The sequence below is a fragment of the Oryx dammah genome, unplaced genomic scaffold (genome assembly GCF_014754425.2).
Source record: "Oryx dammah isolate SB20612 unplaced genomic scaffold, SCBI_Odam_1.1 HiC_scaffold_25, whole genome shotgun sequence".
Taxonomy (NCBI): domain Eukaryota; kingdom Metazoa; phylum Chordata; class Mammalia; order Artiodactyla; family Bovidae; genus Oryx; species Oryx dammah.
In genome coordinates, this window is record NW_024070209.1 from 92617521 (window position 1) to 92629969 (window position 12449).

Consider the following 12449-nt stretch of genomic DNA (forward strand, 5'->3'; position numbering starts at 1 on the left):
AGGGGCACAGCCCCTGTCCCATGACGGTGCTGTAGTGGAGAGGGTGGCAGATGGCCACGTACCGATCGTAGGCCATCGAGGTGAGCAGGAAATCATCCAGACCAGTAAAAAGGAGGAAGAAATACGTCTGTGTTATGCACCCTGCATAGGGGATGGATTGATCCTGAGTCTGCATGTTGATGAGCATCTTAGGGACAGTGACAGATGAAAAGGAGACATCAGTGAAGGCCAAGTGGCTGAGGAAGAAGTACATGGGGGTGCGGAGGCGAGGGTCCAGCCTGATGAGCAGGGGGATGAGCAGGTTGCCCAGAACTGTGGTCAGGTACACGCCCAGGAACAGGGCAAAGAACATGCCCTGCTGCTCTGGCCGGATGGGGAGTCCCAGGAGGAGGAATTCAGACACGCTGCTATTTTCCTCCCTCTTCATGCTCCTCTCCTGTCTGCTGTGAACAAAAGGATAGTAAAGTAGCACATTTTCACTACAGAGGCAGAAAATAATTAGCCCTTTCGGCTGGTGAATGTCAGTGTCTGCCTGCATTGCCATGTCCCTGCAAAACCCTAAAATGTATGGCATTACCATGTAAAACAGGGAATTCACCAACCAAGAAGAGGTTTGATACAGAACAGAAACTGGCTCAGTGGCATTTTTCCATCATCTAGGAGAGAGGCCATCTCTAAGTCATAATTTGCAGCTGTGTCTTTTCAACAAAGAGAAAATGTCACAGCATCTTAGTAAAGGGATAGATAGTAAGTTAAAATCTCTCTCATTTCTATTCTGTTTCTGTACATTTAAGAACAATCCTATGGTTTGACTTTCAGATTGTGACATAATGATTTTTCTTAAATCTGACTTCAAAATCCTTTCCTAAGTATAGTATAGGGAGAAAGTTTCAACAACAAATTCTCACAGGGAAGTGGATCAAAAATATATTGCCAAATTTTAAATTATGTATAAAGGCTGAAGAGAAAAGAATCATATCTCTTGATTGAACTCAGAGGGTCATATATCTCAGCCTTGCAATATCACTGCTTTACAAAGTAAAAATATTACTGTCAGTCACATATTTTTTTTTACTAGTACTCATATTTATCATTATCTAATCTTCTCTTGATCCAACAAACTCTCCTGACCTCATGAACAGGCACACCCATAATAAAAAGAGTTGTTATCAAGAGTCAAAGTGATAAGCCATGATATGCCTTCTCCCCTTGTCTTTAGGTACTAGCATAAGAACTGACATAAATAAGACCACTTGTGTACATACATACTTACACACACACACACACACACACACACACACAAATACACACCTGCTATAGGGAAAGGAAACCAGTTATACTCTGAACTTTATGCTAATGTGATTTGGCTGCTGAGAGTAAGGACAGGTTTCTCAGTTTCTCCGTAGGACACCTGGAGACCAGATGTAGCCGATTCTGTGGTCCTGAACCTCTTACCAGCATCAGAGAGAAAAACTCCATGAGCCTTGGAATTCGTCTCCAAGGAGTTCATCTCCAAGTTCAGAATGGAGTGTGAACACTATCATCTGCCCAACAGGGAGAAGACTCAAGGGACCAGACCCTGAACTCCTGGTTAGAGACATGCATTAAACATAGATTAATTGCTCAGTTTTCTTCTTACTCTCTCCAAGACAGATGCCCTCGGGCAGTCGTTCCTAAACTTTGATGTGCCACAGAATCCCCTGGGGAGCTTGTTAAAGTTGCAGATCCCAGCCCCACCTCCAGTGATATGCTCTTTCTTGAACTCTGCAGCCAGGGAATTCTGATGCACGTGGTCCTAAGGGCAGATTTTGAGGAAACATTGTCCTTAGGAAGAATATCGTGGTGATGCCCTGTGGATATGAGCCCCCCAAAAGATGTAAAAGACCTTCTTACCCTTCCCTTAATGTTTCCCTGAATTAAATCATAGCCTGGTATGTGAGCAGGGATTTATTTTCCAAGTGGAAATTCCCTTTTGATTTTCTGCTTTTAAAATTAATTCTTCTTCATGATGGAAACCCAAATACAATAACATAGATATGAATGGAAAGAAGTACATCAAAGAACTTCACCCTTCCATTATTCATTTATCCTTCTAAAGTGGATTTTATTCAAGAAATTTTATATTTACATAAACAGGATTTATTTTATATGGTATTTTATAGCTTTCTTTTCCTATAAGAATACATTGCAATAATATTTGCATATCTACTTCTATGCATATAAATATAAAGAATACATATAACATCAACATGTCAATCTACTTAAAATTTAAAAATTTTAGCTGCACTCTTGCTGAATAGTTCTGATGAACCAACTCATTGCAAAAGACTCTGATGCTGGGAAAGATTTAGGGCAGGAAGTGAAACGGGTGACAGAGGATTAGATGGTTGGATGGCATCACCAACTCAATGGACATGAAAAGTGAAAACAAGTGAAAGCCCTCAGTCATGTCCAACTCTTTGTAACCCCATGGACTGTAGCCCGCCAGGTTTCTCTGTCCATGGAATTCTCCAGGCAAGAATATTAGAGTGGGTAGCCGTTGCCTTCTCCAGGGCATCTTCCCAACCCAGGTATTGACCCAAGTGCCCTGCATTACAGGCAAATTTTTTACCATCTGAGCCACCAGGGAAGTGCAAGAATACTGAAGTGGGTATCCTATCCCTTCTCCAGTGGATCTTCCTGACCTAGGAATTGAACTGGGGTCTCCTGCATTGCAGGCAGATTCTTTACCAGCTGAGCTACCAGGGAAGAGTTTGAGCAACTGTAGGAGGTGGTGAAGGATAGGGAAACCTGGCATGCTGCAGTCCATGGAGTCACAAAGAGTTGGACACAACTTAATGACTAAACAACAACAAAATTGTTGAATTAACTCAGTGATTCTTTAATAAAAAATCTTGAATTCTTTAATAAAGTTAAACCTTACTAAAGATTAGACTATGCCTTGAAATCTTCTCTGTGTCAGTTGTCTGATCAAGGTTACTTTCACATCTCCAAAGCTTCCAGTTTTACAGGCTCCATTATCATGATTCCCCCATGCCTGTGAGGAACTTCATGCTCCTTTGCAAAGAGAAGAACCTAACTTTGAAATGTCCAGGAAAAATACATGAAGAATGGAAGGTTAAATTGAACTCAGAAAAGAGAGGTAATAAAGCCAGACTGTCTTCACTCACCTAAGGGATTGCTTAAGTCAGAGTTTATAGAATGAAATAAATAAACAGTAAAGTAATTTGCTATTGTAATATTCTATACATGTATCAAATATCAAACTCCTTCCAACATTTTTATTTCCTTCTTTACACCCAAACAGACTAGAGCTGGGGACATACCACAGACTTAAATGTCACTCCAGATGCTGGTAACATATTGTTTAGTCTTATGTTTATGTATAAAGTTGGTAAAGATATTACATTTTGCATAGCACCAGCACACACACAAAATGACACCATAGAAGGACTGGGATAAAAACCAATGCTAAAAAAGACATATACCTAATAAGATAATAATAGAGATAAAATGAACAAGTAAGAAATAAACTTATCTTAAAAAAGGCAGAAAAAGAGGGAAAAGAAAACAAAAAAGAATCTCCCTCCAAATCGGTTTGCATTAAGTGATTTTGCAAGGTAGCAGGATTACAAAGCTGATGAACAAAACCCAAAAATCAATGGTACTTTATATCCTAGCATGGAGAATTGAAAAGTTTTAATATACTATTTATAACAGTATAAAAACTGAAAAATACATATGGATGAATTTACCAAAATACCTGCAATACTAGTACATTAAAAAGCACAAAATATTTATGGTGAAATAAAGAAGATGAAAATAGAGATATACCTTGCACACAGACTGGATAATCCAATATTATCATAGAGCTGGTTCTCTCCCCCATTTGACCTACAGGGTCAATGCCATCAAAGCCAAAAACATTAGCAGCCTACTTTTTGAAGATACTTCTTAATTTTGCACAGACGTGAAAGGGAAACCATAATAATTTAAAATGAGAAAAAAACTGCCAGACTTACTTTACCTGATTTCAAAATTTTATAATCCATAGCAAAGAAAATAATAATATTGGCATGAGAATAGGAATATAGATCAATAGAACAGTGAATAATTTTGAAATCAGTCAATACACACAAGGTCAATTAATAGTTTATGAATGCACCAAGGCAATTTAACGTGGCAAGGATATTGTTTCAGAAAATGATGTCAGCATGATTCAGTATCAATATGTCTTAAGTGAACATGGACTTTTGGCTGCACCACACGCAAACCATAACTTGAAACGGAGCAATTGTGTAAAACCTATAAGTATAAACCCATGGTGTAGGCAACATTTCCTTAGATAAGACACAGAAGTCATGAACTCAAAAAAAAAAAAAGTAATCTTGACTTCATAATAATAAAATGCATCTGCAATTCAAAAGAAACTCTTCTTTAAAAATTTTTATTGGAGTATAATTACAATGTTTATTAGTTTCTGCTCTTGAGGAAAGTGAATTAGCCATACGTATACAATTCTGTTGTTCAGTTGATCAGTCATGTCCAACTCTTTGCGACCCGATGGACTGCAGCATGCTAGGCTTCCCTGTCCCTTACCATCTCCCAGAGCTTGCTCAAACTCATGTCCACTGAGTCAATGATGCCATCCAACCATCTCATCCTCTGTTGTTCCATTCTCCTGCCTTCAATCTTTCCCAGCATCAAGGTCTTTTCCAATGAGTCAACTCTTCATATTAGGTGGCCAAAGTATTGGAGCTTCAGCATCAGTCCTTCCAATGATTATTCAGGATTGATTTCCTTTAGGATGGACTGATTGGATCTCCTTGCAGTCCAAGGGACTCTCAAGAGTCTTCTCCAACACCACAGTTCAAAAGTGTCAATTATTTGGCTCAGCTTTCTTTATGGTCCAACTCTCACATCCATGTATGACCACTGGAAAAACCATAGCTTTGGACAGATCTTTGTTGGCAAAGTAATGTCTCTGCTTTTTAATATGCTGTCTAGGCTGGTCATAGCTTTTCTTCCAAGGAGTAAGGGTCTTTTAATTTCCTGGCTGCAATCACCACCTGCAGTGATTTTTGAGCCCAAGAAAATAAAGTCTGTTATGGTTTCCATTGTTTTCCCATCTGTTTGCCATGTATTGGGACTGAATGCCATGATCTTAGTTTTTTGAATTTTAAGTCAGCTTTTTCACTTTCCTTTTTCACCTTCATCAAAAGGCTCTTTAGTTCCTCTTGGTTTTCTGCCATAAGGGTGGTGTCATCTGCATATCTGAGGTTATTGAGATTCCTCTTGGCAATGTTGATTCCAGCTTGTGCTTCATCCATACTGGCGTTTCTCATGATGTACTCTGCATATTAGTTAAATAAGCAGGGTGACAATAAACAGCCTTGAGGTACTCCTCTCCCAATTTGGAGCCAGTCCATTGTTCCATGTCCAGTTCTAAATGTTACCTCTTGACCTGCATTCAGGTTTCTTAGGAGGCAGGTCAGGTGGTCTGGTATTCCCATCTCTTGAAGAATTTTCCAAAGCTTGTTGTGATCCACACAGTCAAAGGTCTTAGTGCAGTCAAAGAAACAGAAAAGAAAGTAGAAAGAAAGTGAAGTCGCTCAGACATGTACGACTCTATGAGACCCTGTGGACTGTAGCCTATCAGGTTCCTATGTCCATGGGATTCTCTAAGCAAGAATATTGGAGTGGGTTGCCATTTCCTTTTCCAGGGGATCTTCCTGACTCAGGGATCAAACCAGGGTCTCCCACATTGCAGGCAGACGCTTTACTCTCTGAGCCACCAGGGAATGAAGCAGAAGTAGATATTTTTCTGGAATTCTCTTGCTTTTTCTATGATTGAATGGATGTTGGCAATGTGATCTCTGGTTCCTCTGCAGTTTCTAAATCCAGTTTGAAAATTTTTAAGTTCTTGGTTTACATACTGTTGAACCAGTCTAGCTTGGAGAATCTTGAGAATTACTTTGCTAGCATGTGAAATGAGTGCAACTGTGCAGTTGTTTGCAAATTCTTTGACATTGCCCTTCTTTGGAACTGGAATGAAAACTGACATTTTTCATTCCTATGGCCATTGCTGAGTTTTCCAAATTTGCTGGTATATGGAGCTCAGCACTTTAACAGTGTCATCTTTTAGGATTTGAAATAACTCAGCTGGAATTCCATCACCTCCACTAGCTTTGTTTGTAGTGATGCTTCCTAAGGCCCACTTGACTTTGCACTCCAAGATGTCTGGCTCTAGGTAAGTGACCACACCATCATGGTTATCTGGGTTATTCAGGTTTTTTTTTGTATAGTTCTCTTGTGTATTCTTGTCATCTCTTCTGAATATTTTCTTCTTCAGATAAGTCCATACCATTTGTGTTCTTTATTGTGCCCATCTTGGCATGACATGTTCCATTGGTATTTCTAATTTTCTTAAAGAGATCTCTAGTCTTTCCCATTCTGTAGTTTTCCTCTATTTCTTTGCATTGTTTACTTAGGAAGGCTTTCTTATCTCTCCTTGCTATTCTATTTAATATATAGTAATATTTAACACCATACTTGGAGAAGGCAATGGCACCCCACTCCAGTACTCTTGCCTGGAAAATCCCATGGGTGGAGGAGCCTGGTGGGCTGCAGTCCATGGGGTCGTGAAGAGTCAGACACGACTGAGTGACTTCACTTTCATTTTCATGCAGTGGAGAAGGAAATGGCAACCCACTCCAGTGTTCTTGCCTGGAGAGTCCCAGGGATGGGGGAGCCTGGTGGGCTGCCGTCTATGGGGTCACACAGAGTCGGACATGACTGAAGCGACTTAGCAGCAGCAGCAAAAACACATTACTGCTGCTGCTGCTGCTGCTAAGTCACTTCAGTTGTGTCCGACTCTGTGTGACTCCATAGACGGCAGCCCACCAGGCTCTTCTGTCAATGGGATTTTCCAGGCAAGAACACTGGAGTAGGGTGCCATCGTCTTCTCCCAACACACAATACTGCTATGTATTAAAATACAAAAATTTAATATAACACTACTATATTTTATTATTTTTTAATATGTCCAACCTTGTTTTTCTTTTTTTAATATAAATTTATTTATTTATTTGGAGGTTAATTACTTTACAATATTGTGTTGGTTTTGCCATACATCAACATGAATCAGCCACAGGTATACACGTGTTCCCCATCCTGAACCCCCCTCCCTCCTCCCTCCCCGTTTAAATATAACAGTTTAGTACAGGGAACTGTACAGCACAGGGAACTCTTCTCAATGCTCTGTGGTGGATTTCCTTTCCATTTAGGTCACCACAGAGCACTGAGAAGAGTCCCCTCTGCTATACAGTAAGTTCTCATTAGTTATCTTTATAATACATAGTACTAAATGTCCGGTTACTTTCTTTTCTTTTTGATCTCTGGTTCTTATGCCTTTTTTAAACCCAGCATGGACACCTGGAAGTTCTCAGTTCATGTAATGCTGAAGCCTAGCATGCAGGATTTTGAGAATAATCTTACTAGCATGGGACATGAGAACAAATGTCTGGTGGTTTGAAAGGAAAGGAGTAAGACAAGGTTGCTTATTGTCACCCTGTTTATTTAACTTATGGGCTGAGCACACCATGAGAAATGCCAGCTGGATGAGTTATATGCTAGAATCAAGCTTGGTGGGAGAAACATCAACAATTTCAGATAGGAGGATGATACCACTCAAATGGCAGAAAACGAAAAGGAACAAAAAGAACCTCTTGATGAAGGTGAAGGAGGAGAGTGAAAAACCAGATGAAATCTAAATATTAAAAAAAAAACTACGATCAAGATTGCCTGGAGAAATATCAATAACCTCAGATATGCAGATGACATCACCCTTATGGCAGAAAGTGAAGAGGAACTAAAAAGCCTCTTGATGAAAGTGAAAGAGGAGAGTGAAAAAGTTGGCTTAAAGCTCGATATTCAGAAAACTAAAATCATGGCATCTGGACCCATCACTTCATGACAAATAGATGGGGAAACAGTGGAAACTATGTCAGACTTTATTTTGGGGGGGTTCCAAAATCACTGCAGATAGTGACTGCAGCCATGAAATTAAAAGACGCTTATTCCTTGGAAGGAAAGTTATGACCAACCTAGATAGCATATTGAAAAGCAGAGATACTACCTTGCCAACAAAGGTCTGTCTAGTCAAGGTTATGGTTTTTCCTGTGGTCATGTATGGATGTGAGAGTTGGACTGTGAAGAAAGCTGAGTGCCAAAGAATTGATGCTTTTGAATTGTGGTGTTGGAGAAGACTGTTGAGAGTCCCTTGGACTGAAACCAGTCCATCCTAAAGGAGATCAGTCTGGGTGTTCACTGAAAGGACTGATGCTGAAGCTGAAACTCCAATACTTTGGCCACCTGATGCGAAGAGTTGACTCGTTGGAAAAGACCCCGATACTGGGAGGGATTGGGGGCAGAAGGAGAAGGGGATGACAGAGGATGAGATGGCTGGATGGCATCACCGACTCGATGGACATAAGTTTGAGTGAACTCCGGAAGTTGGTGATGGACAGGGAGGCCTGGCATGCTGTGATTCATGGGGTTGCAAAGAGTCAGACATGACTGAGCAACTGAACTGAACTGAACTGAATATTCCATTGTGTATATGTACCACATCTTTGTCCATTCATCTGTTGATGGACGTCTAGGGTGCTTCCATGTTCTAGCTATTGTAAATAATGCTGCAATGAACACTGTGGGTACATATGTCTTTTTCAATTTTGGTTTCCCTTAGGTATATGCCTAGGAGTGGGATTGCTGGGTCATGTGGTGGTTTTATTCTAGTTTTTTAAGGAATCTCCATACCATCTTCCATAGTGGCTGTATCAATTTACATTCCCACTAACAGTTAGGTGCCACATTTTTATCTATTCCTCTGTCATATATATTTACTGTTATTGTCATTCAGTTGCCCAGTCATGTCTGACTCTTCATGACCCCATGGACTGCAGCATGTCAGGCCTCCCTGTCCCTCACCATCTCCTGGAGTTTTCCGGAGTTCATGTCCATTGCATCAGTGATGCTATTGAAACATCTTACCCCTGTCTCACTCTTCTCCTTCTGCCTTCAGTCTTTCTCAACATCAGGGTCTTTTCCAGTGAGCTAGCTGTTCACATCAGGTGGCCAAAATATTGGAGCTTTTTTTCACTCTCCTCTTTCACTTTCATCAAGAGGTTTTTTAGTTCCTCTTCACTTTCTGCCATAAGGGTGGTGTCATCTGCATATCTGAGGTTATTGATATTTCTCCTGGCAATCTTGATTCCAGCTTGTGCTTCTTCCAGCCCAGCATTTCTCATGATGTACTCTGCATATTAGTTAAATAAGCAGGGTGACAATATACAGCCTTGACGTACTCCTTTTCCTATTTGGAACCAGTCTGTTGTTCCATGTCCAGTTCTAACTGTTGCTTCCTGACCTGAATACAGGTTTCTCAAGAAGCAGGTCAGGTGGTCTGGTATTCCCATCTCTGTCAGAGTTTTCCACAGTCTATTGTGATCCACACAGTCAAAGGCTTTGGCATAGTCAATAAAGCAGAAATAGATGTTTTTCTGGAACTCTCTTGCTTTTTTGATGATCCAGCGGATGTTGGCAATTTGATCTCTGGTTCCTCTGCCTTTTCTAAAACCAGCTTGAACATCTGGAAGTTCACGGTTCACGTATTGCTGAAGCCTGGCTTGGAGAATTTAGAGCATGACTTTACTAGCATGTGAGATGACTGCAATTGTGCGGTAGTTTGAATGTTCTTTGGCATTGCTTTTCTTTGGGATTGGAATGAAAACTGACCTTTTCCAGTCTTGTGGCCACTGCTGAGATTTCCAAATTTCCTGGCATATTGAGTGCAGCACTTTCACAGCATCATCTTTCAGGATTTAAAATAACTCAACTGGAATTCCATCACCTCCACTAGCTTTGTTCCTAGTGATGCTTTCTGAGGCCCACTTGACTTCACATTCCAGGATGTCTGGCTCTAGGTGAGTGATCACACCATCGTGATTATCTGGGTCGTGAAGCTCTGTTTTGTACAGTTCTTCTGTGATTTCCCTGGTGGCTCAGACGGTAAAGCGTCTGTCTACAATGCAGGAGACCTGGGTTTGAGCCCTGGGTTGGGAAGATCCCCTGGAGAAGGAAATGGCAATCCACTCCAGTACTGTTGCCTGGAAAATCCCATGGACAGAGGAGCCTGGTACACTACAGTCTATGGGTCGCAAAGAGTTGGACACGACTGAGCGACTTCACTTCACTTCTGTGTATTCTTGCCACCTCTTTTTAATATCTTCTGCTTCGGTTAGGTCCAGACCATTTCTGTCCTTTATCGAGCCCATCTTTGCATGAAATGTTCCCTTGGTATCTCTAATTTTCTTGAAGAGATCTCCAGTCTTTCCCATTCTGTTGTTTGCCTCTATTTCTTTGCATTGATCACTGAAGAAGGCTTTCTTATCTCTCCTTGCTATTCTCTGGAACTCTGTATTCAGATGCCTATATCTTTCCTTTTCTCCTTTGCTTTTTGCTTCTCTTCTTCTCACGGATATTTGTAAGGCCTCCCCAGACAGTCATTTTGCTTTTTTGCATTTCTTTTCCATGGGGATGGTCTTGATTCCTGTCTCCTGTACAAAGTCACGAACTTCTGTCCATAGTTCATCAGGCACTCTGTCTATCAGATCTAGTCCCTTAAATCTATTTCTCACTTCCACTGTATAATCATAAGGGATTTTATTTAGGTCATACCTGAATGGTCTAGCGGTTTTCTCCACTTTCTTCAATTTAAGTCTGAATTTGGCAATAAGGAGTTCTGATCTGAGCCGCAGTCAGCTCCCGGTCTTGTTTTTGCTGACTGTATAGAGCTTCTCAATCTTTGGCTGCAAAGAATATAGTCAATCTGATTTCGGTGTTGACCATCTGGTGATGTCCACATGTAGAGTCTTCTCTTGTGTTGTTGAAAGAGAGTGTTTTTTATGACCAGTGCGTTCTCTTGACAAAACTCTATTAGCCTTTGCCCTGCTTCATTCTGTACTCCAAGGCCAAATTTGCCTGTTACTCCAGGTGTTTCTTGACTTCCTGCTTTTGCATTCCAGTCCCCTATAATGAAAAGGACATCTTTTTTAGGTATTAGTTCTAAAAAGTCTTGTAGGTCTTCATAGAACTGTTCAACTTCAGCTTCTTCAGTGTTACTGGTTGGGGCATAGGCTTGGATTACTGTGATATTGAATGGTTTGCCCTGGAAATGAACAGAGACCACTCTGTCGTTTTTGAGATTGCATCCAAGTACTGCATTTTGGACTCTTTGTTGACCATTATAGCTACTCCATTTCTTCTGAGGGATTCCTGCCCGTAGTAGTAGATATAATGGTGATCTGAGTTAAATTCACTCATTCCAGTCCATTTTAGTTTGCTGATTCCTAAAATGTCAATGTTCACTCTTGCCATCTCCTGTTTGACCACTTACAATTTGTTTTGATTCATGGACCTAACATTCCAGTTTCCTATGCAATAAATATTGCTCTTTACAGCATCAGACCTTGCTTCTATCACCAGTCACATCCATAACTGGGTACTGTTTTTGCTTTGGCTCCATCCCTTCGTTCTTTTTTTTTTTTTTTTTTTAGTTTAAACACATTCCTAAAACTCCATCAAATTTTATTATAAATGAACAATATTTTCCATATTATGACAAGTCTTTTCATTTTCCTTCAACCAGACATTATTTAAATTTAGAACCTTGTGATTCTTACATGTTAATAACACCACCCACTTACCTATGTCTTCTGGAGTTATTTCTCCACTGATCTCTGGTAGCATATTGGGCACCTACCAACCCAGGGAGTTCCCCCTTCAGTAGCCTATCATTTTGCCTTTTCATACTGTTCATGGGGTTCTCAAGGCAAGAATATTGAAGTGGTTTGCCATTCCCTTCTCCAGTGGACCACATTCTGTCAGACCTCTCCATCATGACCCTCCCATCTTAGATGGCCCCCACAGAGCATGGCTCAGTTTTTTGAGTTAGACAAGGCTGTGGTCCATGTGACCAGATTGGCTAGTTTTCTGTGATTTTGGTTTCAGTGTGTCTGCCTTCTGATGCCCTCTCGCAACACCTACCGTCTTACTTGGGTTTCTCTTACCTTGGACGTGGGGTATCTCTTCACGGCTGCTCCAGCAAAGCACAGCCGCTGCTCCTTACCTTGGATGAGGGGTATCTCCTCACTGCCACCCCTCCTGACCTTCGACGTAGAGTAGCTCCTCTAAGCCCTCCTTGCCCATGCAGCCACCGCTCCTCGGACATGGGGTAGCTCCTCTCAGCCAGTAATGGAATATTACTCAGCCATAAAAAGAAACACATTTGAGTCAGTTCTAATGAGGTGGATGAACCTAGAGCATATTATACAGAGTGAAGTAAGAAGTCATAAAGATAAATATCACATACTAATGCATATATATGG

General features: G+C 40.8%; 1 protein-coding gene across 1 annotated transcript in view; it reads right to left on the bottom strand.

Moving 5' to 3' along the window:
- LOC120852299 (olfactory receptor 1J4-like) overlaps positions 1 to 427 on the bottom strand; it is a 15082-nt gene extending 14655 nt beyond the window's left edge. The window contains exon 1 of the mRNA XM_040225713.1: positions 9 to 427. Within this exon, the coding sequence (XP_040081647.1) occupies positions 9 to 427 (419 nt within the window). The remainder of the gene's footprint in view (positions 1 to 8) is intronic.
- Positions 428 to 12449: the final 12022 nt, after the last annotated feature.